This window comes from Cygnus olor, chromosome 1 (assembly GCF_009769625.2).
Source record: "Cygnus olor isolate bCygOlo1 chromosome 1, bCygOlo1.pri.v2, whole genome shotgun sequence".
Taxonomy (NCBI): domain Eukaryota; kingdom Metazoa; phylum Chordata; class Aves; order Anseriformes; family Anatidae; genus Cygnus; species Cygnus olor.
Genome location: NC_049169.1, coordinates 90,631,676 through 90,656,905, shown reverse-complemented (window position 1 = coordinate 90,656,905; position 25,230 = coordinate 90,631,676). Strand labels below are relative to the sequence as shown.

The 25,230-nt window shown below is 38.2% G+C and overlaps 1 protein-coding gene across 1 annotated transcript in view; it reads right to left on the bottom strand.

Annotated features, from left to right (window-relative positions):
• GUCA1C (guanylate cyclase activator 1C) overlaps positions 1-19,540 on the bottom strand; it is a 33,450-nt gene extending 13,910 nt beyond the window's left edge. The window contains exon 1 of the mRNA XM_040568965.1: positions 19,349-19,540. Coding sequence (XP_040424899.1) covers positions 19,349-19,540 — 192 coding nt within the window. The remainder of the gene's footprint in view (positions 1-19,348) is intronic.
• Positions 19,541-25,230: the final 5,690 nt, after the last annotated feature.

Below are 25,230 nucleotides of genomic sequence, written 5' to 3'. Positions count from 1 at the left end.
AAGTGGTTTTGTGACAGCTGCATACCCACTGTTATATAAAGAGACCAGGCTATATTGATTAGCCTGTTACGCAAGGTTCTGCTTTGTCAAGCTCGAGACCTGTGATATTTGGGGACAGAAAATACCAGGCTTTCAGGTGTGTTCACCACCCTGGCGAAACCTTTTGAAATCCAAAATGCTAGGATGACCAACAATTATATTTCTTTAAAATTAACAGCTCCCCTTCTCCCTCACTCCCCCCGCCTCCCAGCTAGCTGCCACCACTCACCATTTTCTTTCGAGGTTACTGGCCAAGCAAGGAGACAGGGATGTCACCAAGGCACTGGGCTGGGCCCTGTGCTCAGCCTGTGGCATGGCAGAGCAGCATCCAGGGGAGCTGTACAGAAGGAAAGCATGTGCCCAAGGACCTAGCCCTCCACCACTGCCTCCCAGATGATGGGGTTCAGCTTTCTCCACCCCCTAAGTTTGAGCCTCTGCCTATGTTTTTAGGAGCATCCTTATCAATTTATAATAAAGCAGTGGGCAAGAGAGAGAAAACAACAACAACAACAAAAAACCACACAGCCATGACTCCATGGCCTGTTTTTCCAGCAAATTTTTGTTGGCAGTTCAAGCAAATTTTTCTTGCTTGACAAACCTATAGAAAAAGAACTTTGAAGACACAAATGCCTTCTTGTGGCAGATGCTCTATATGGCAGATAACCACAGGTGGGTCATATTTTAGGCATAAATGTTTCAAGGAATGTATGTAAGAAATCTCCCCCAAATTAAAACACATTTCCTATCATTCTCTAGACTACTCTGTACTATCAGATAAGGGACCTCAAGGAAAAAAAAAGTTAATACTTTACCTTCTTTATCTCATAAGCATTTTTTATTTCTGTAATAATGGAAGATTATAGATCATGTCTCATCACAAGAACAATATAAATTTAGTGTCATTACATGAGTTTGCGACCAAGTTAGTTAAAAGAGATCACCCAATTTCTGTTGCATTTCTTCTGCAATTCTTATCATTTCCAAAGCTTAGTTCACCAACATCATTATCACCAACAAATGCGTTAATCACAGTTGCATACTTTTGGATATTTCAAAGCAACACTAAAGTGATAAAGGAAGAAAAAACAAAATGTAAACTAGGAGTACCCTTCAACTGCTCTATTCAGAATTATTAAGGCAATAAATAAAAAACTATGGTTGTACTTCTAAAAAATAATTTCTTTAAATAAAAGAAACATATTACTGAACTCTTTAAATTCATTGTTCTCTTTATCTACATCATAATTTAACAAGCAGTATTTTAAAGTAATTGTGATTAACTGTGCAAAGTTAATCTTCATTGCCTGTTCACTTAATGTGATAAAATTCAGCATTAACTGGTAATGTTAGTAATATGCTCCAAGTGCTTTTAAATCTCAATGACATCTGCATAGTACATGCTAATTTGTGTACACTTAAATGAAATTTTCAAAGAAGCCCTACACACTTTGCTACAAAGGTATAATTGCTTCAGCTTGATATATAAGATTGGTCATTGAGTAGGTGCACAGGAGACAACTCTAAAGCTTTCCTTTTGTTTTCCTTTTGTAAAGGACCTAAAGGCTGGGCAGTCTTAGCCTGTGCAGATCTCACGTGCTGGGTCTTATTGTGAAAGGGGACTCATGACAGCCAGCTGCCAAAGCAGTAGTGGGTGCAGCAGAATTCATCTATACTCAAGAATTCAAGAATTCCTCTGTACTGACATTTAGCAAGTGATGGTTTTACTGATATTATTAAAATAGTCTTTTAGCTGGCAATGACACACTATTATAGTGTAAGTTAGTACTGTTACAGCAATAAATTCTATACCAAACCATTAGAATACAAAATTAGGATTGTGAAATTGCACCAATAATTATGGGAAATCCCTACAAAGTAAAGGATTCCTACAGCCTTTTTGAAATCAATATAAAAAATGATTTTTTTAAAAAAATCTGGAGGTAAGAAGAAGAAAAAAGACATTCTTTAAAACCATCTATAAATTGAGTAATGTTTCATGGAGCCAGATTAAATAGTTATAGAAAATCATTTCTATTCCATGGTGTTGTTGGTTTTTTTTTTTTTCACAGTCCATTTAAAAGGCACTTAGGCGTACTGACAAAAATGATATAACTACACTACTTTGAACACAGAAATCCATATTTTAATCTTGTCCTTATTTACAGTAATCAGACTAGTTACTTTATGTTGGAGATAATTTTATGCAACATTACTTCAGATTAAGGCGAAACAAATGGTCTGGCTTTCTTGGTTTTGTTGCTTTTGTTGGATTGTGTCCAAAACTAATGTGAAAAGGATTTCTACATGTACATATCAACTCCAAAAAGCCAGAATATTTCAAGAAAAGCTGTAGACTTCTGTTACTTCTGACAGAAGGATTATTTCTGACTAAGAGACATTTCTATTCTTATTTTCATCTAGCCCTTGGTTTAGAAGCTAATTAATTTTTTGACACACAGGTTTTTATTGCTGACTTTACAACGTGACAGCTATGATTGCCATGAAAAGAAAAACATTTTCAAAATATTTCCTGTTGTGTAGACTTATTTAGAGGCAATTGTGAGAATGAAAAAGTGATCAAAACCAGAAAAAGCAAGAGTTTTACTTCTCTAGGCAAAGTGGTAGCACTACCCATGTGTGCTGAACCAACACAAGAATCTCAAGGACAGAAAAGAAGTGACATAAAACCTAACATGTCTTGCAAGCACAATATCAGCTTATATGGCTCTTGACCCCTTATTGCGGTATGTAACGCATGTGTTCCTGTTTCAGCCTTACTGCTTTGGCTAACCTGGCTGGTTAGAGTAAGCTAGGAAAAGTTACTTGCCCGAAAAGTTATGCCAGCCTAAAGATATCCCTAAAACTACATGTGCAGCTGAACTTATGTTTCCAAAACTATTTGAAGACTTAGGATACAAAAACCAAAAGCTGTTCAGAAAAGTCTGGGAAAATATTTTTATAATTATCATCCTCTCACAACTATAAGCTATAACATCAAATGTGTGTCAACTTTGGTAGTGCCTCTAGAGATGTAGGAATGCAACAAACAGTCTAGGCAGTTTCTTAGGCAGCGTGACAATTCATATCATAGCAGCTATTTGGGTTTCTCGAGACACTTCAGAGGAAGGCAGTCCAAGAAAGGAAGCCCAACTGGAGAACCAAGTTTTAAGCAAAGGAAAATAAACAGAGATACCCTGAGTCATTCTAATTAATCTCATAAGAAAATGGAACACTTAATATTTAGGTTCCAGGTAGCGTTTGAAGTATTGCTCACTAGCAATGCTTTGAAAGCTCTTCATGTTCTCATGGGAACATGGACGGCAGCTGTCACATAGCGACAGAAAACCATTGCATAGTTGGGCCATATCAAACATTTACAACTTATCACTTCATGTCAATGAAAATAACATTTCTTTGTCTCTCACACTTCTTAAGAAGGGGGAAAAAGTGGAGGAAAAAGCAACTGCAAGTCAGTGAGTTGCAGTTATCACTAAAACATCTATGAAAAACATTAAATATTTGTGTGAGTGTTTTTATATTTTTCTTAGAATGAGCTACAACCACTGCTTTCACAGAGGATTTCATAGCAAATGATGTACATTTCCTTCTACTACAATACCCAAGAGGAGATATCGACTAATCCCATTCAAGCCACAATAACCAGAGAGGATAATATCTATTTATAGTCAGACCACAGAATAAGATGATGAAAAGTCTAGCTGAAAATCAGTGTAAATCAAAAAAAATAAAATAAAATAAAGGCACAGAAGTACAGTAGGGAAGGAGGTAGAGTGAGGAAAAATGGAGTGGTGATCTGGCTCCCAGCAAAAGATGTTTTGAGATTTAGTTTTCATTGCTATGTAGACATTTTGACAGGCAACTGTTCTATTGAAGTAACACACTTTGCATTTCTTATTATCTGTTCTGCAGTAAATAATCTGCCGTAACTTTCTTCTTTAGATTTTAAAATGGATTCCTTTTCAAATTTTTTTTTCTGTTCTAATCTGCATAATGATATCAGATGAACTCTATTTTATCACAGGACTACTTTAAATATTAAATGAAAAAGCACAAACTAGACAGATGACTACAGATTAACAGCAGTTGTTGATTACTTACCTAAAGATTTTTGTAAACTCTTTGCTATAGAGCATCCACTTTTCTGCATCTACCAACTTAATCTCTGCACAAGAGGTTTAGCAAGAAATACTGTTCTCTGTTGAGGACCATCTGATGCTTTACAAAACATTAGCAGAAAATCCTTGAAATTGCATGTTTTTCCTCTAGAGCTACATACCAAAATCCTATTAATCTTCTTTACTCTTCATAGTGTATCTAACTTTTAAAATACAATTTTCTTACAAAATGACAAGACATTTATTCTTGTATCTAGTTTCAATTAATGCTGAAATAGGCAATAAGAGAACTACCATAGCAGCATCCCATTTTCAGTACATTGTTTCACACATTAAATGGCTATGTAAATTTTGTCCTTCACAGGTCACAAGAACTCAATCAATCTATTCTTGCAGAATTCAATTATTAAATTTAGCAGTTCCAAACCTATCTGCAAGCCATTGGATGTGGATGACAGTGATCTGGATTTTTGATTTAAAGTGAGAGTATGATCCTGAGAAGACAAAGCTTGGATCACTAAACTCCAACAGAAATGGGCACTGACTGGAAACAGCTTTTATCCATTGAACAGATACACTCTGTTGAGACAGTGGCTTGAATACCTGTATGATGCTATGCCCCATCACATACAAACATGCAAGATAACTGAGTCCAGAAAGCCCTGCAGCCACAGTAGCACTGTCTCTTCAGCATGGTAACTTAGTGCAATATTCCTAGCTAACACGCTTTGGCTATGGCCAAGGCCAGAAGTAACCTCAATATCTCTACACGAGACTGAACTGTGCTGTGAAGATGTACCGCCCACTGTCACATGTTGACTGACCAATGTCATTTCCATAAGAAGGGTGCTGAACTATTATCTCCAACTTAAAGAAATTCAGGGGACTCTAAGGTTTGGCTTGCAATTGAATTTTTGTTAACGTTTATATAGATGACGTGAGTGAACCAAGCTTTGACTAGGCTATCGATCTATCACAAACTGGTAAAAACAGAACAAAAACAACAACAAAAAACCCCTACCCTGCTACCAAAATCATTTTTTCACTGTTTACAGTTCAATGGCAAGTGGCTGTTTTTTTTTGTTGTTGTTGTTGTTTTGTTTGTTTGTTTTGTTTTGTTCTAAATGAAAATCCTAAGTAGGCGAAAGATGTCTGTAACAAACCTCAACTGGAGGCAGGAAGGTTAACAAGGAGGTGAAATGCAATTCACTACTGTAATTTTTTTCCCCACAAGCCTTGTTGGCTTCCTACGAGGCTAATGTTTCACATTTTACCTTCTAGAGATTTTAAACTGGGCATATATGAAACATGCAGGAGAAAGCCTATGCTCTTTTTAAGAGTGTTTAATTATAATATTCATGATGGAATATTTCTTGGCATGGGTGACCCCAACTTACCTTAAGAAGCATTAAGCTGCTATAATTGAAATTGTAGTTTAATCTCAGGCCTAGCACTTTAGCACAGCTTTCTGAGCAGATTTCTATTTGTGTGAAAACAGAAGCCCACATGAGAAATACATATTTTATGCTGACAGAAGAGGACCTGATTAAATGACTTAAGTTTCCAAGAATTAGTTTCTTCAGATTTAGATGAACTTTAAACCAATCCACAGACCATATAATTTTATATATAAACTTCAGCAATAGCAGTCATGACAGTTTTAAACTGTAAAAAACCCCACTTTTAAACCATGTTTTTGTCTGGCTACAAAAAGTTATACAAGGAAAAAAATCAGGTCATATATCTATAAAAGTCAGCTAGGCAAAACATGGGAGAATGTTCAAGTTTGCTAGCTCTAAACAGCACTGCTATATAAAGGGTACTATTAAGCGAAAAGAAATCATTTCTATCAAGAAATTTTATATACTCCACCACTCACTGTGGTAATGACCCCTTTATTAGAAAGCAACAACCAGACAAGAGTGCAAAAGCAAAAGAAATCAAATTTTGACCTACAAACCTGAGTAGTTTCTGTAGTGCCGAAGGAAACTGATTGTAAGAAAAAGCCCAAATAACCAAATTATTTCTGAATCCGTGCCTATTATGCATGTAACCACTCACATACATTAACTTCAGTGGTTTGCAGATGAAAGATTATCATCTGTTTAATACTGCAGAGTGCCTAAATGTTCTACATAATGTTGTAGAAGGATAATGACCCCTTATTTGTACAATCATAGCTGCCATTTAAGAGCCCACAGTGTGATACTCCCAGTCAGCTATCCATTGACCACTCTTCACATATCTGTACTTAACTAAAAGCACCTGTCAGGATGAAAGCCTGTATTTCCATCAAAAACCCCTGTGGAGAAGAAAAAGCTGTAGCAAGGGTACAGGACAAAAAGTGAACATGTGGAGTGAGGGGATCCTCTTATTTTACCTCATCAATAACATACACTGTTCCTTTCTCCTGCCCTGAGAGGCTGTTCTGTTGCTACTTTATTCCCAGCTTAACCACATAAAAAGCATCATGGACAGGTACTTGAAAAGTGTTTGCCTGATACTTGTTATTTCTAAAAGTATACCTTAAAATAGTGGTTTTCAGTCTCAGAAATAAACAAAAAAAGGTAATTAAACTTATGAAAACAGTGTTGTTAACAACAAAGTGTTAGAAAAAGAAGCAAAGTAATTCAGGCTGTATGGTAACAGAAACACAGTCATTATAACTAAATAGAGATTAAAATACAACAAATCAGAAATATAGACTCAGAACAGAGACATGGAAAAAGGCAGTAGTAGGAAATACTTTCTCTTGTATTGGCTATACAGCCATAGCCTGCTGTCCCCTGAGGATGTATTCATAAAAGGTGTGAGGGTTAGCAATACGATGAGTAGTAAAGCAGTTTTTCTGAGACTGAATCCCTCTACATTACCCCATAGATAGAGAAGTGACTATTAGCAAGGTGTTGCCATTTTAAATGCATCTGGCCACTGCCACAGCAACTAAACCTGAGCACAGGTTCTTTCTGAAAGCTGCATTTATTTCACTCTCCACAATTCTATATCAATCCAGAATTGTAGAGTCTCAAAAATCTGCGGAGCATGTGCTGGTAGGCAGTGTCCTGGGACACTCCAGCATTGCCATGAGTGGAGGGCTCAAGCTGGCCATCTCCAGGACCTACGAGCGTAAGACAGTCCTCAAGACAGACCTAGAAAACAGCCCACACTTGCCTGGCAGTCTGTCAGTTGTTAGATTCTCTGATGTTTGCCTTCTTCCTTCACAATGACATGGTCTAAGGTCTTCTACACCTACTGAAAGGTGCTGCACACAAGTACCAGATGGCCATAACTTGGACATTACCTGCATGTTAGGGAGAGCTGACTGCAAGCACAAGCAGTTATTGCAGTTTCAGGGAGAGTAAACTGGAGATACAATGCAAAGAATCTGCTTTACCTCTTCATTTGGTAGTCTGTCCGGTCTCATAAGTTGGGCACTGTGTGTTATTTCCTAATCTTAACTACATTTTCCTCTGTGCCACACATTCAATACAGTACCTTGGACAAATCTGTGCATCTGTGATGCACTTCATTGGTTAAGTGGAGACTGTATTTTCCCTTTTGTATAACATTGTTGTGAAAAAGGAATTTATTAACTAACTTTGTATTTGAACATACAAATACTTTTATATGCTCACATACAAGCATAGGATAAGCAAAGGATAGAAGAATAACCAGTGAACTACAAATTACATCTCATTTTCAGAATTGTTTCTTGACATTTTTCAAGTGCATCTGGAAAGTACTAGTGAGAGTCCTCCTCAAAGCTCCCAAAGCACAGTCCCACCTCTTCACCTTTAGCACACCACAGCAGCAATCTTGTCCACGACAGCAGTTTTGTGAGCAGATCACAAAGAAAAGCCTGCAGGCTACAACTCACAAACAATAGTATGACATTAAAGACATAAATAAAAGAAGGTTTACCTGGTTCAGATCAAAGATATCAAACACTCGTTTAATGTATAAATCTCCCTGTGGATCCAGCCCCTGCAGACCCAGGAGTTTCTTGAATTCATGCAGACTAAGTTGCCCAGATGGGCACTCTCTCATAAATTTGCTGTAATAATGATGCATCTCTGGGACAGGGCCATCACCTGGCAATGATTCGTTGGCACCCATATTATTACACAAGTGTCTCTTGTATTCTGTTCACAATTATATCTCCCAGGTTCAGAGTCTTGCTCATGACCAGAACTCAGGCGAGTACTGCATTTAAAGGGTCATGGTAAACCTCTTACAACTGAGTTTCTATTTTTACTTAGTGACTATTTGTACCCATGTAAGATTACCTTTAATGCCTGGTTCTAAACCAGATGGGATTTCATAATGTGGCTAAAGTGGAAGTAAACAGAGCCATGGTCAAATTGTAATTCTTGAAAAGCCAAACTCTCCCACTCACTACAAACATGTGTACTAGAAAAATTAGGAGATCCTCACAATGGTTGACTATTAATTACATGCTAACCATTAGCAACACATAGAAGTCTAATCCTGGACTGACTGTAAGAAATAGTTACAATTTATGCCATAAATAAGGATGGAGAAAGTTGAGAGTGCAAACAGTGTTACATTTTCTCCGTTGTAGGTGTGCAATTGCACCCTATTTGCCCCCTCATAGCACGGGTCCCCAAAGAAAATGCAACACTCTGGTCATGAGCCTACTGACATAACCTGAGCAAAAGAGGAATCTTTTACGGGAACTCCTTTAACAAAAATCAGCTTGGTCTGTTAAATAGATTAAATACAAGTTTCCTTGTTATTGGTCAGTGCTGTAGTCCTGCTTTTTATTTTACAGCTTCCAGGAATTGAATTCTTTCTTCCTCTGTGAGGTCAGGGAAGTGGTTAGGTATCAATAATACTTCTGTACTGATTAGCTTCTATACAGGGAGATGAGCAGCTCAGGGGCATTACTGTGTCGCAGACAAATCTGGAGTTATAAATACCAGTGCAAAAATATAGGATGTTAGAGATGTAGGAGCAAGACAGTCCCACGTGCTTATCCTTTTCATTTACCATCACTTGGTGGAGTTAAAGAGCACAGTCCTGTGAAGTGCTGAGTAGCTTATGAAAAACAGCAACCTCCCTTCAGCACAACTGTAGCCAGAGAACAATTAATATTTTATGGGGTTTTGGTCAATTTCTGAAAAGGGCTCCACACGCTCTTAATGGCTTTTGCTACAGTTCTCTCCACAAGGATATTATTAAGTTTAATATCATATATATCCTAGTCAGACATATGAGTAAGAAAGCTTGAACACTCCTCAGAAGTGTCCACAAACTTCTGAAGATTGAGCAGGAAAACAAACATTATCGTGGCTTTAGCCAAAGGTGTTCCTGCAGGCAGAGCACATCCAGCAAACTGGGTGGTGGTTGTGCTGTCCTTCCCCCAGAGACCATCTCTGAGCCCTCGAGCTGCTGTGTGATCCCTGTGACAGGGAGAGTGGGGACATGTCTTGTGCAGGGCGCAGGTATGGGGGAGGCCCTGGGGTGAGCAAGCAGTTCTGCTGCCATCCCTCAGGGATGGCAGGAGAGTCTTTGTGGGGCTTAGGTGATTTATTGGAGCTGAGGGAGTCTCTGAGCTGAGGCAAAAAGGGAGGGAGACACAACAGGATCCCATCCGTGCCACAAAATGCTTCTCTGCAGAGGGAGGAGCACCCTAGCTGAAATCTACTGCCTGTCTGCAGGTGAGTGTAGGCTGGGGCAGTGGGGTTAAGGGAAAAGGAAGCAAAGACAAGGGAGGTGAAGGGAAATAAGCAGACAAATTTCTTGGTTATGTATAGTCTGACAAAAAGGAATTTTTTTCCTCAGCCATCATACCTTAAAAGCTTAAAACAATGCACAAATGTCAAACACCAAAGAAGGACAGGGCACCAAGGACCTAACTTAGGCAGGCTGAAAACTTTACATGGTATGATAGGTAAGGACTGTTCTTCAGTAACTCAACCAGTCCTGGACATCCTTCCTCTTCTCTCTCTGCTCTTGTGGAATCACATCACCTTCTGCAAACACTGCTCCCAGGATCCCTCTTAGGCATAGGGAACTTGGAAGTTGCCCACATCTATTTATCCCTCTCCACTCCCACCCATATTTCCCACTCTTTCCCCCCACAACTCCCCACCTTTCCCTTGCTACTTTCTTCCAAATAACAAGCCATGGGACAGTGTACCCATGGTGACTGAAGCACATCACAAAGTCTGCTGTGCTGACGTAAAGATGGGGCCTTAGAAGTCAGACTTTTGTCAGATTTTGCACTTTCTCATAAAACTAACAAGAAAATGTTACTTTAAAATAATTCCAAGTTTAATTTAGTACTTGTTTTCAGGATCCCTTTCATTTAATAACAGTAACTAAAAGATTTGTAAAAGACAGCAAAAATGCCTGGGGAAAAAGAGATCTGATTTATAGTTCACTGTCACAGCATCCTTCACCCCTAGTGAGAGACTGGAATAGTATGTAACGCTGATATTACACATGACAAAAATAAAATAATAATAATAATAAAAAACAACAAGGTGAGTTTTATAGAGCACAAAAAGGCTAAAATTTATAACCTACTGCATAGTTTGACAGCAGTTAATAAACTTACAGACAAAGTGTGTGCTGAGATAGTAGAAATTCTACAGAAGTCACCTGTTCCTAAAGCCAATGGCATTGGAACATTTCTACTTTTCTAAATAAAAAAAGAAAAAAGTCATAACAACATGGAGCTGAACTGAAGAAATTAATATAGCAAAGCCACCTCAAAGAGCACTGAAACAAAGGTTACAGGGACTACCTTGTAGATAGGAAGCACAGTGAATCAATTTCAAATGAGCAATCTATGGCAAACCGAACTGATGGTGAAAGACAAAAATAAATTTTCAGTATCTATTGAGATCTACATTAGAGACACCAAGGAGCTTTCTGGAGTCTGTACAATATTTTGGGAAATAAGAAAGAGGTACATACAGGTAACAGGGATGCAACATACTTGCACTGAACGTGACAATCCTGCAATAAAGAAGATTGTTGGTTCAAGGACAGACTTCGGTGAAACTGCAAGAACATGGGGCACACAGAAAATTCACACTGCAGCTAAAGCAAAACTGTCTCTGTAGCCAAATATGAGAAAAACATCAGATCCATTAATCCTGCTCTGAAAATGGTATAAAATCTCATCAGTATTGGAAGGCATGATGCCATCTGGATTTCTTTAGAAATGAAAAAAAAAAAGGTAACGCTTCCACATAGGCTGATAATAGTGGTTGCTCCTCTTTTTATTCTTGTCTTCTTATTTATTTATTTTTTCCTTCACATTAGGGTTATTAGTAACTATCTTGATATGAAAAATGGCAGAAAAGTAAAATATTAAAGAAGATATTCTCTTTATTATGAAAGCAGTGGTAACTCAATTGTGAGCAGCAGATACTAAAACCCTGTGCTGTGAAACAAGGTCACATATCTTTAGACTATGGTAGATTCAGCTGAATACTACCTATTTGAAGCATAAGACAAAAAAAAAGACAACTGCTAGTGCTCGAAGTAGCAAACGATAAGTTTTAAATGCATTTCTCTCCTCCATAAACCAGATAGCTTTTGCCCCGATGAGGCAAGTTTCTAGTGGGGCACGATATTCAGTCTCTGCCTGAGAGCAGAAGACTCACTAAATTCCTGCTAACTCAAGCATGGGGAGGAGGAAAAGATAATTCTTTACTGTTTCCTATGGCCTCTTACCCATGGCATACAAGGCAAAGTGTGTGGGAACAGGTGTACAGTCGCTTGATTATTCTCTCAATGAAAACACTGATCTAGCACTGGCACAACTTTGTTAGGTCATAATCAAATTCCTTGTGTGCCTTCTATTATATTTCTATAATGATCTCCTTGGGTTTATGTATGAACTTAAAACAGAAACAGAAGGCAGCGACCATTTAGAAGTACATCTACAGAAGCCTTTTATGTCTAATTCCTTTTTGTACTACTGTCTCATTATTCCTGACATGGAGATTACAAGTATAGCACAATGATACACGTGCTGCTGATGAGATAAGGAATTGTGCTTACCTGAGTTGTGTGTACTCTAGCCCAGGCATTTTTGTCATTATACTAAGCACTCAGAGACATGATTCTGCTGATCTGGTTAGCTACACACACCACAGCTCACCAGTATCTATAAATAACCAACAGACCGTGTGTAATGAAATAACGTCTTATACTTCCCACAGAAACATTTGCAGCACGGTTGTTTTTGTTTTAATGCTTACAGGAAGCGCTCTGAGATACTGACCTTATGCTTCCCATTTGGGATCAAAGACTTAACACAATAAGGGGCTCCTCCTGAAGCTGTTATTTTCATTAAGGTTTCTAGTCACCAGAGAAATATATCCTCCTCAAGCAGTTATGCATGTGGGGTCAGAAATACATTCTTTTTGTAGCTATTGCAAATTCACTTTTTTTCCTGAACTGACATTAATCAAGTGGGACTGAAAACCTCTGTCTGAGGACAGAAAGGCAGTGTAATGACTATTAAACTGTTACTTTTAAGTGGTCTTACTAGAAATGACAGAAAACGGTCCTCTCATCAAGTCAAACCTGAGAGGTCAAGGAAGTGGCCTGGCTCCAACTGGGAGAAATAAAAATAAAACAAATCCCGCAACTTTTGCATGCTGATAATCTGGGAAGGAAAAAAAAAGTACTTAATTTTGAAAAAAAAAACAGCTCAATTATCAAATACGTTTTTAACCTAAATTAATAGAAATCACTTTCAATTTAAGTTAACAAATTCTTGTTTCAAGAGTCCCCTAAATCTTTGTGTTAAGGGTCATGTCTCTGAATTAACTCCCACCCCAATGACATTTTGATGCCACAGACTGTTTTCATAAAGGATTTCAGCTTAGACAAATTGGATTTTTCAAGTTAATTATGTTACATACAGCTCTTTAACAATTCTAAATCCTAGCTGCTTCTTTTTATCTGCCTACACAGCACAGCCATTTGGAAGAACTTAGGCTATTCAAGTACCCTTTTTATTTATTTATTTATTTATTTATTCATTCATTCATTCATTCTGTCACCCCTCAACAGCAAAAAGATCCACTGAGTTAAGCATTTTAGAAGAGGGAAAATATAGCCAAAAGACAGAGACATTAGTAAACATTTGATTAAAAGGAGAGTCTGCCTTCTTTAATTAGGCACCATTGTTTTGACTGGAGATGTTCTCCTTGGTGTCTCAAGCCATTCCCAAGCCCAGCAGACAGTGAGCAACTTGCATCTCCTAGTGGCTCCAGCTAGAGATGCAATGATTTGTTGCAGCTGCTAAATAACAATTGCATATTGGTGTTCAGCAATTCTGTCCAAGTGCTTTCCTTGGCCTGTGGGAAAGGTGGGCTCTGTGGAGCAATGCCCAAAGTGCTGGATCTTGGGGCTGCTATTCCTGGCCTCTTCTTTTACCTCTTACTGCAGCTCAACAAACTACCACGTTTATTCCCGTACATTTTTTTTTTGGGTCCAAGTGTCAGCTCAGTTTTGGATAGAAAAGGGATCTGTCACGAAGATTTTAACTATCTTTTCAACACTCCTTCTCTGCAACCTGCATTTCAATTCCACAAGGGTTCGAACTAATATACCAAGTTGAGATTAGACATTATTTCTTCTTTTCACTGTTTGTACGTTTTCATTTGATATATATATATATATGTTGTTTATTTTCCAGTTTTCTTATTTCTTCTCCCTCCTGGATGGTCTACTTATCTTATTCTTGCCTAATTGTATTTTTGATTCTACTTTTTTTTTTTTTTTTCCTTTTCCTCTGCACTTCTTGATTCTTTCCATTTATATTTAGAACAAATAACACCATCTTGGGAATTCTGATTTAATGTAATAATTCGAGTCTATCATCCTTCCCCTGCTCAGACTTAATTTTTTTTTTTTTTTTAAGGAGTTGGGAAGGGAAATATAACAGCTGTATTACTGTTTTACAAACTTTCCAAATAAGAATAAGAATGGTGGTAATCAGATAAAGAAAAAAAAATGATATTCATTGTAAACATCCCCCAAAAAGCAGCCTAATAGATCTGAAGAAACTTTGCTTTAGAAACAGTGCGGAAAAACATTTTTAAAAAGGAGAATGAAGACAGAAATATTCACACAACATTTCAACAGCGAAAGGGAGAAACATGAGGATTTTAAGACTCTTGGCCAGTCCTACCTGCAAGGAATCAAACATTTCTGGTAGATTTTTGAAGAGCTCTTCTATTAAACCCCCTAAAAAGACATTGGAAAGAATCCAACAAATCCAATTTTCTGAATTTAAGCAGTGCTGATGAGAAAAAAGTGAAACAAAAAACACCAAAACAACTTCTGTTTACCTACCCCTTCTTATCTGATATCACTAAGCTAAAGTTTTCCACTGTGCAAGCTAACATACACATTTCATGATGAAAATAGTCCAAGAAAGTTTCTTACCTGATTCATGTCAAAAATCTGAAACACCTGCTCAACGTACATGTTTGCCTGAGGGTTCATATCACATAGACCGAGTATTGTCTTAAACTCATGGAGAGTAAGTTGTCCAGAAGGGCAATGATTCATAAATGTCTTGTACCACTGACTGTTTTGTATTGCTGCAAAATCATCTGCTGATTCCCCAGCACCCATAACGCCGTCCGCCCTTTCTCTCCATCCACAGCACACTGTTTACCTTTGCACAGTGCTGTGTTCCCTGGCTTGCCTCCAGCTAGAACTGAGCCACAATCCATGAGCTGTAAAACTACTATAAACTACTCGAAGATCCCTGCAGATTAGGTAATCCCTATTAGGCAAAAATAGAAACTCCATAGGATCATCCTCTGCGATCTGTTTGAACACAGGCAGGTTTGTCAATAAGCACATACATCTCCCTGGCCAGAGCTACCTCAACACCTCAACATGTTCCCAGGGTTCATCCTGCAGCTGCAGGGGCTGTCTTGAAGATGAAAGATGACATTTTTGTTTATGCTGTGTACAAGTCTGTGTCAGGTTTGCAGCCCTGGTACTCTTACTAAAATCATAATGCTTTGCACTAAGGATGTGCTGGCTATGATGACTTTGAATGCTTCCCAAACAGTGAAATGGTGTTACAAATGCTGTGCTTTGTTTGGAGTGCTTTACTTTCAACCCTTCGGAAAACAGAGAGAATCAAAAATCCTGCTAATGACGTATATGGTGACACTAATGTGTGTTAGTGAGTGCATGTTCATCCAGCTGAAGGAGGATAATATATAAACAGACCATACAGTAGGAAAACATTGGTATTGAAAACGAATGTTCTGATAATCTCACACAGGAGACATCAGGTTATTTAAATACAAAAAAGAAAAAAAAAAAAAAAAGAGGTGAATTTCACACACCAGAACCAGAGGAAAGTACATAAATCAGAGCTAGTGAAATTTAGGACCCTTTTCAAAGGGTTCGAAAGCACTCTCCATGACCCTCCAATTAAAACACGTACTTTGAATTTGAGTTACATCCTATCTAACCTGAAGTAGGAGGTAAATACCTCTCATATAATCTTGATGTAAAAAGAACTAGGAATGTGTCCTTAGTTATATAATTCTTAAGCAGTAAGAGTAACTGAAATATAATCATATTGCTTCATTTGCATAATCCATTTAACACAGGTTCTGTTCACACAATCTCAGTGATGGGTTCTCAGATAATACAGTGATAGAAATCAGAATATTTAAAGCATGTATCATAGAAATTGGAAGCTGATAAAGCAACCTCCAGCAATTTCAGGTTCAGAAAGAAGCCTGCAGCACACCAAGTCTGTTATTTGCTTGGAATCTCAATTCCTAAATGCCAGACATACTGCAAGATATTAGATCCCAAATTCTTCCTCATTCAGTAATGTCAAAGATCTGGCAAGAGATTTTTACCATTATGGCAGGAGACAAAATCCGATCCTCTAGCAGTAGAAAAATAACATGTAGACTTAAGAAAAAACAGAAAACCATCCCTGTAGTTTTCAATTTGCAGTGGGCAAGACAGTCTGAATAATAACTTTTAGCATCTCTAAACGTTATGACCTGTCAGAACGTTGATTTATATGTAGTTTTTTTCACAAACAGATAAAAGAGGATATCTCCTTATTCTATTAAGAAGTACTTAAATAGTTTTTGCTGACTGAATCAGGTAGGCTGTTATTCCACTGAAGTATGAGGGAGGGCAGAGAGGCTTGGTTCATGTAACGTGCAAAGAGCTGAGTCATCTCATAATAAGATCCTTTGGCTGAGCTTAGCATGGAAAGGAGTCTTGAGCTGGATTTCTGCATTAAGACCAGCATCCAGAAGACAAATCCGTTTTGATTGCACTACTCAGAAGTCACACTCTTGTTAGGGAAGAGTTGATATGGTCAAAATGATCAAGAGCAGTATGAGGATAGTTTCTAAGAAAGCTCATGACAAGCCATAAAAATCCCGTATGTGTTACAAGAGAAAAACATAACCAAGCTCATCTAGATGCTATGTATAGTATCTGAATCCTGTTGCTATACTGCTGTAAAACATTGCAGTTCAGTTAATGCATTTCTTTAAGCCTTTCCAACCACTAAATTATAGAAACAGATCGGACAAGGAGAAAAACTTGACAGTCTTTTATCTGGGAGGAGATTTCCGTTCTTCTTAATATTCCCTGCTGCAAAAGGATACAGACTGTACAATCTCAGGTATGTGACTATTCTCAATGTACCCTGCCAATCCTGCCTTCTAAATAACTTTTCCTGAGCCTTCTGCCGCAACAGCTCAATTAAGAAAATATACAATGAAATCTATGCCTCAGATTACAGTAGCTAATGGCAGATTGTTAAAACATCTTGCAGAACTGGAAATGAAGATCAGATCTTTAGCTGGAGCTCATTATTAAATAATGAAGTTTTAAGCCTAGCATAAGCAGTTTTGTAGTGGATTTTATGAAGCCCTAAAGGCCAAATCGTTGTTTAATTTCATCAAAATGGGGGGAAGACTTCCAAATGGATAAAATATTGAAACATCTTTTTCTGTCTAACATGGAACATTAATTAAACAAGCTCTTCTGGGAAGAGCAAAACAAAAGCCTTCATTTGTACAGACTCTGTCTATTGTCTGCTAAATCTCCTCACCCTGGTACCCCGGCTCCACCCTGTATCCTCACCAGGCAAAAGAAAACAAGTGCCTGATTATTGTGCCAACCAGCTGCTGCCTTGAACAATGAATAAAAGCTGAGTTCTACATGAGTGGGGCAATCATCCTGGGTGTGTCCCTGCTACCCAGCTGCCAATTTTTATGACTACTTTAGGAACTAATTAGCTAAAATTCCTACTCCAGGAAATTTTATTGAAATATACCAATTGATTAAAATGTTATGGGTTGAGCAGAGAACAGGATTAGAGATTGCTAGATGGGACCATGTAACAATAAAACTCTGATGGGTGTATAACCTGGCAAGTTTAAGGCCTATGTCTTAATATTCATCAGAAAACCTGAGCAAGCTACTCCCTGGGTACTAAGCTATTTGTACTAGAAGGGAGGCTCTGTCATCAGTAACTGGTAAAAAACAAAAACAAAAAACACAGCTGATCAATTAAAAGACATCCCCCTTTTTATAAAGCTCTCCCCCTTTTTAGTTTTGAGCTCTTTCCCTATTTAGACAGGTGCCAGGTACACACATGGCTTGTCCTCATGCAGAGAGGCTAGCTACTTTGACAACATAAATTTTTTTCTTATGGAAATAACCTAGACACGGAAAACTATTTTCCACAACTGTAATCTGTTGGACTGTAATGCCTCGAGTATATAAAAAGCAAATATCAACATCAATAACCCCATTCTCAGTACTATGAGTATTATAAACAAGTGAATAAAACTGTTACAGTTTTAATTATATTTAGTATTACAGGGGTTACAGATAGTAGAAAAAGCTGAAAGGGGTGGTAAAGAGCAACTGCACCTTGAAAGTTTGTGATATAACTTATTCTGCACTTGCTGCCTGTACTGGTTACACTATTTACTGAGTGGAATAGGTATTTTCAAAGATAGGAACCACTAGCAACAGTAGTGACAAGTTCTCCTGGGTATTTCTGTTGGTGTAAAACTATTCAAAATGGTACTTTCCTATTCCCTGTCCCCATCCTCAGTTATTCCGCAGCAAGTACCCAGTTTCCTGATGCCTGCAGTCGGTCTTGCATTGGAATGCCATCACCTTGACAGAAATCTGATTTTTAGGAAGTGTTCATTTCACATTCCAGTTTTCTGAAAAGTGACTTAAGCAAGTTGAGGGCTCAATTTTCTGATATACTAATGTTTTTATTTATTTATGTATTAATAAGTTTTTACTCCATGATGGGCCCATTTGCTTTTTCAGCTGGAAGCTGACTTTGATTGTTGTTTCTACTATTGACAAATCAGCCTGAACCTTATTTCAGTCAAGGACAAACATTTCTGTAGGAATTACAAATGACTCTCCATTTCTGTAGTATTTAATAGAAATTTTTATTTTCTCCTTTGGCTCAAGGAGAAAATAACAAGGCACAATCTTCTGGATGGGTCTCATGGCTGGAAGGAACCCGTATGAACCCTGAGTTGGAAGAACAAATAACAGCAAGGCAACCAACAGCTGCTGGAGGCTTTTGTGTTAACCTAGGATGTTAAGAAGTAAAATTGGGATGAGGGATTAGAATCAGAAAGATGAGTCTTTGGAAAAGGGGGATTGACTGATACCAACCTAAGTCATACCAGGTGCTCTGAATGAATCCAGAAACCTTTTATTTGGTGACAGAAGAAATCATCATGGCTGTGTTTTATATTCTTAAAGCATTAACAACAATGGACCCAGACAAAAATTTAGTGCTTTTAAAAATATTTTTCAAGTGGAGTTATGCAAATAAACTTCCAACTACAAACACACATGGAGAATAATAATAAAAATACGTTTCAAAGATGAGAAGTTATTCAAAAAATATTGGAACGCAGGCATCCAAAACAGCAAAACGTGCTGGGAACAGAGCATTCAAAATTGTTTGCCTGCCATTCCCATTTATTTGCCAGTAGTTTTCTATTGAATCACCTCTCATTCACTTCCATTACCTCTGAATAGCCAGCATTACCAGCGCCCTGAGACATGTTGCTGAACATATCAAATGGTAGAGCCATAAGAAAGTCACAAAGTTAAAAATAAATTCTTACCTTATTCATGTCAAATGTGTGAAATACTTGTTCAACATAGCTGTTAGCTTCGGGAGTAAGTCCATGCAGATCCAGGACTTGTTTAAATTCATGCAGACAAAGTTGTCCAGATGGGCACTCCTTCATAAATTTTGTGTACCAATGGTGAATTTCCATGGCGTTAATGTCATCGGCTGATCCAGCAGCACCCATAGTGTCAAACATGCCAGGTAACCTTTTTCAGTATTTATTCATCCAAACGTTCATTCTTGCTTCCCAGCAACAATCATTCAAACACCAGCTCTGCCTCTGAGAGCTACTTTAAACCTCTTATAGATCACTACCAATATAGACTAAGTAAATATAGCACCCTAGCAAGATTACCAATGCCCAGTTTCAGGACACTATGGTTTTATCAGCTGATCACGGTCTTTGTGAACAGTCAGTTTGCAGAGCCTCAGCAGGGCACGAGGACACATTGTGCTGATTCTCATCTTGTGTTGGCATCTGTGGTGCTAAAGCTATGTAAACTGGATGAATATTGAGTAAGCAACACTCAGGGATTTTGAGAGTAGTTTCTAAACCTGTTTTAATAATTCACAAGGTTTTAACCAGACCTTCAGCCCAGACATCCTTTCACTGTTGCAGTGGTTATATTTATAAAGACAAAGCACACACTCTTCACAGTAACTTGTGGAGTCTTGATAGAAACTACAGCAGATTGGTAACCTGAAGGTTGGATGAGTTGCAGTCACTTTCCCTTCTCACCTTTTTTTTTTTTTTTCCAGGGAAGAGGTCACAAAAGAAAAGATAAGCTGCTGAATATATAAGAAGAAACAAGAAGTTGATCTAAGTCCTACTGTGAGACATCAAGATGCATCTGTAAGAGCTGAAAGAGCTTTAAATAGTAGAAAGCATATAAATAATGCTTTGGTGAGTGGTTTCAAATACCACCCTCAAGTAAAGCTTCTCTGAACATCTTATTTTTCTATCCTTATTTTAATAGTTGGATAATATTTTGGATACTTTTTGGACAGCTGCCTTATAGCAATTGACTTTTCATTTTTAATACTTCTCTATATACCTTGGTCCAAGTACAAGGTATTACCTTATAGGCCCAAACCATAAGATTATTTGACTTGGATAACCTGAAAAAATGAAAACAACTATACACCATGTACAAAAACCATGACATTGTCTTTAGAAAGCAGTTCTACAAGTGTCTGAGTCTTGAATAAGCCACTGCTCTCCTAAAAAATATTCCCCCACTGCCACTGCTCGTGCAGTCTCATGCTTTCTCTTCCCTTAGGTCAGCATGAATTTTTGTGTGGTTGCACCAGGTAACAACTGTAAGAACAGATCCAGGTAAAAACTTGCAATAAAATTGAATACTAATAAATATAGTTAGCTGAGACTACTTTATTTAAACTCTGCACTGCCTGGTCTCACAAAACAGTGTGTTGTACAAGAAAATAGATCAAGTGAGTGGGATGGAAAAGAGTGACCCGCAGCACAGTGAGTGAAAGGCCACTTCTTTTGTATAGGGAAAATGAATAATTGCAGCAGAATGCAGTCCTCCCATGGAGCAGTGTGTAGCTGCATAACCTGAATTTTCTTTTGGTCAAAGAGTCAGGCTGGTTTAGTTGTGAATAGTCAACACAACAGCCATGAGAGACAGATGCTTTACAAACTTCATCTCTATGGCACATTAGTTGGGTGTGCACAGGGAGGGAGGCATGAATGACCCTGGACCATGCTGCCTTTGCGTGTTTTGAGCTCTGTTTAATTTTTCTGGTGAATAAAGATTTGGGACACACTAATCATGTAAAATTAGAATGGCAAAATAGTCCAGAAGAAAAAGAAAACATGGAAGAAGAATCAAATGCAAAAAGGAGATGTTTTCAAAGGAGTTCTTGTAGGCCACATTCCTGTTAGGGTAGCTTTACTGGTGGATTATAGCGATGAAGTACAGAACATAAGGGTTATGTTGGCAACTCTTTTTAGCAATTTAACAGTATCCTCACTTTCACTCTGAGGAAAACAGGCTTCTCTAGTTAAAGCACAATTGTCTCAGGCTCATTCTATCTACATGCCAAGGTTAGTAAGGGATTGTATTTCTTCATATGTATGACGCTACAAGCAAAGTCAAGAAGCAGAATGAGGGAGAATAACAAGGTAGTGAAGAATTTGGATTGTATATCTGCAGGCAAGGTAATGGCAATGTAATAATGGGGGAAAAGCAGCCAGAAGAGGAAAACAATCACAGAGCAGACAGACTGACAGGACTTTGAGAATGTATGGCCATACAAGAAAGGATGAAAAAAAATGATGTCATAAAAAAGTATGTGATCTGGAAACAAGAAGCTAAGTTTATGTATCAGGTTGAAAAATGGATTTTAATTCCAAAGAGCTCCTCATTCCAAAGACCTCATCATCAACAGTTGTGCTCAGAAACCTATTGCCTGAGTAGTGCCTGTCTCAAACAGGCACTACTGTATCTGAACATGAAAGAAACCATGGACATGGAAAACAACAGAACCAAACAAAACAGGTCACTTGGAGCCTCTGCACACTCTACCAGATGACACCTGCACTTAGACCTTCATGATGTAATGGAAGTTACTCAAGATTACAAATACAGGTTATAAAATAAAGGCCCTCAAGGCTCTGATAAATTGTCTAGTTAATATCAAGTTTTCTATGCATGACACTATGAAATATGGGGGGAAATATAATGAAGCATTGGAAACCTAAAATCGCAGACAGCAAATCCCATGATATCACAACAGAGACATCAAGAGCTCTTATGGAAAAGCTTCAAGGGAGTAAACTCTAACCCCAGCATTTTGTCCATAGCAAAATTCTGACTAAACCTCAAAGTGTTATATATTAGCGCCATCAGTCTCTGCAATTCATAGCTTGCACTTGAAGGATGTAGGCAAATGGCACCATTTAGAATTTTTTATTTGATCCCTTTGCTACAGTGACATGCAGCAATCTTACTTGTGGCCATAAAAATTGCAGGCCTCTGAACTGAAAAAAATCTTACTCTCCTTTGAATTTAAGGCAGCCTTTCCAGAATGATTTGAAATATTTTTGCAAAATAATTTGAGAAAGGATCACTTGGAAGTCCTAAAAAAATCAAAATGTTTGCATAATTACACCGTGGAACTAATTGCCCCACAATAGTAAACAAATATGGGTTCAAAAGGCAATTAGACAATTATGTGTAGGAAAAGTCCATGAAACCCATTTACTGACTTTGTTATCTGACTGAGCAGCCACCGGCTGCTAGAAGCAGGGAGGGTGGCTGAGGGGCATCTGTTCCCCAGGTATATGCCCCTGGCTATTGCCAGAGACAGAACAGGAGACCAGAAGTACTTCTGAGCTGACTAATGAGTAGGGCTATTTTTACAGTCCAGACACGATCCAAAGAATGTTTAATTGCCTTATCTCTATCCAGCTGGTGGTCAGACTGAAGGAATGAAGACCAATCATTTTGGAAAAAACAAAGCTATTTGTGAAGAAGGTCCTGTCCTAGATGGATGTCTGGCTACAATACAGGCAAACCCAGTTTGCTTGTAATTTGCATATATATCATAAAATTATTAGTGTCAGATTTTTTTCCTTACAGTTTTCATTTGCATCTTCCCATCACCTTTTCATGCAGGCTTAACACTTTCTTATTAGGATACTTTATATTTAAATTTTCCTATAAGCTTTTCAGTGTGCTCCTATCTGAAGATATGCAACTCTGAATACACAGTAATAAACCTGTAGATTAGTGATTTATTATTGTTATGTCCTATACCTGTTCTCTAAGAGGCCAAAGCTAAACACATGTAGGAATCTGCCTGCTATCAAAGCCATGATGTATACAAAGACAAAATTGGGTGCCACTGATATAGTTAGTAAGAGAAGAAAATCAGAAGAGTTGTGACAGCACACACTAAGGAGATGGCTAGACTGCAATTAACCTTTAATTCTTCTTCTTATGTTGATTTTTTTTTCTAAATTAGTTAATTACCAATGGTTCTTGTAAACTTTAACAGATGTCTCTTGAAATTAATTTTGTAAATTGTTTCTAAAATGTTGGTAAGGTCACTTAAGTAATATTCTAATTCTACTAAAGCCCTTTATATAAAGAATTGAGGTGACATCATTGTCTGTCTGGAACTCTTATGCAACACAGACACAACATTATCTTTTTTTTTTTGTTGTTGTTGTTAAAAAAAAAAAAAAGACAACCAAACCTGTTCCCTTCCCACCATCCTATGTGAGAAGAAAAAGATGGGAAACATAATAAAAGTTATCCCTCCTTCAGAAGCATACTAAATATCATTGTTTCATTAATTCCTTTTGGGGAATTTTACAGTTCATGTTTATAAACTGACTGTAAAAACTAAAACTGAAGAACAAACATAACACACTCAGCACCACCAGCCTTGTAAAGAAATCTTACATTTAATAAGTAAATCATAACTTGATTTGACAGTAGTAATTGCATTTCATTTGTCAGTCCTTGCTGGTGTAGAGTCTGGGATTACCTAAAGGTCAAGATTACTTCTCTGTGAACTGGCACGGGGATTCACAGCACGCAAAGCACCACATTCCCCCTGAGTGCCTTGTCACAGACAGACTCAGTAGGAAACTGGAGCACATTCAGCTCCAGTGCACCAAGGCACATCTCCCAAACTACAAATAATCCATGTCCATCTATGCTTGTACACAGACACACAGCCAATTTAGGAAGCCCAAGACACACCACATTTTTCTTCTTGTGTTCAATAACTAGAAATATTTGAAATTGAATGTCATTTATCTCTGAATGCACTTCAGTAATTCTGCCATTTCCCCCCTTAGGCTAATAAGTTTTCCGTAGCTGTGTTTGCAATTCACAGTGTTGCTGTGGTTTCCTAGCATACTCTGCTTTGTAGATGTGGCAAGTGAGGGACAAAATTATTTTCACTTTATTTTTTTTAACTGAATGAAATGGTCTTTCAAACCTAGAGAGGCTATTTTGTTTTATATCCTGGCTATCAGCAAGCCTGTACTCCTTCCTGGATGCAGGAACTGAATGCATCCTTAGCAAGTTTGCTGATGATACTAAACTGGGAGATGCTGTTGGCTGTCTCAAAGGATGAGAGGCCTTGTGGAGGGATCTAGATATATTGGAGCATTGGTAAATCAGTCACCAATGGCGTGAAATTTAACAAGGGTACATGCCAGGTGCTGTATGGACAGAGTAATGCCAGACAGGTACAGAGGGACAGATGAGTTACTGGAGAGCAGCTGTGCAGAAAGGGACCTAGGGTACCAGTTGACAGCAGGCTCAACATGAGCCATCAGCATGCCCTGGCAGCCAAGAGGGTAATCCTCATTTTGGGATGCATTAAACATAGCATTGCCAGCCAATCAAAAGAAGTGATTCTTCTCATATATTTAACGTTGGTGTGGCCTCGCTTCGAATATCATGGTACAGTTCTGGTCTCAGCAATATGAAAAGGATGTTATGGTACTTGAAAGCATACAGAGGAGGGCAACCGAGCTGGTGAGAGGGCTAGAGGGCATGTTGTGTGAGGAGACGCTGAGGAATCACGGGTTGTCCAGCCTGGAAGGAAGGAGGCTGAGAGGTGATCCTGCTGCTCTCTGTAACTTCCTGAGGAAGGGAAGCGCAGAGAGAGGCGCTGGCCTCTGCTTCCTGGTCACAGATGACAAGATCCATGGGAAGGGCACAAAGCTGCACCAGGGGAGGTTCAGACTGGACATTAGGAAATATTTCTTTTCTGTGAGGGTGGCCAAACACAGAAACAGGCTTCCTAGGGAGGTGGTTGATGCCCCATGCCTGCCAGTGTTCAAAAGACATTTGGACAACACCCCCAATTAATATACTTTAACTTTTG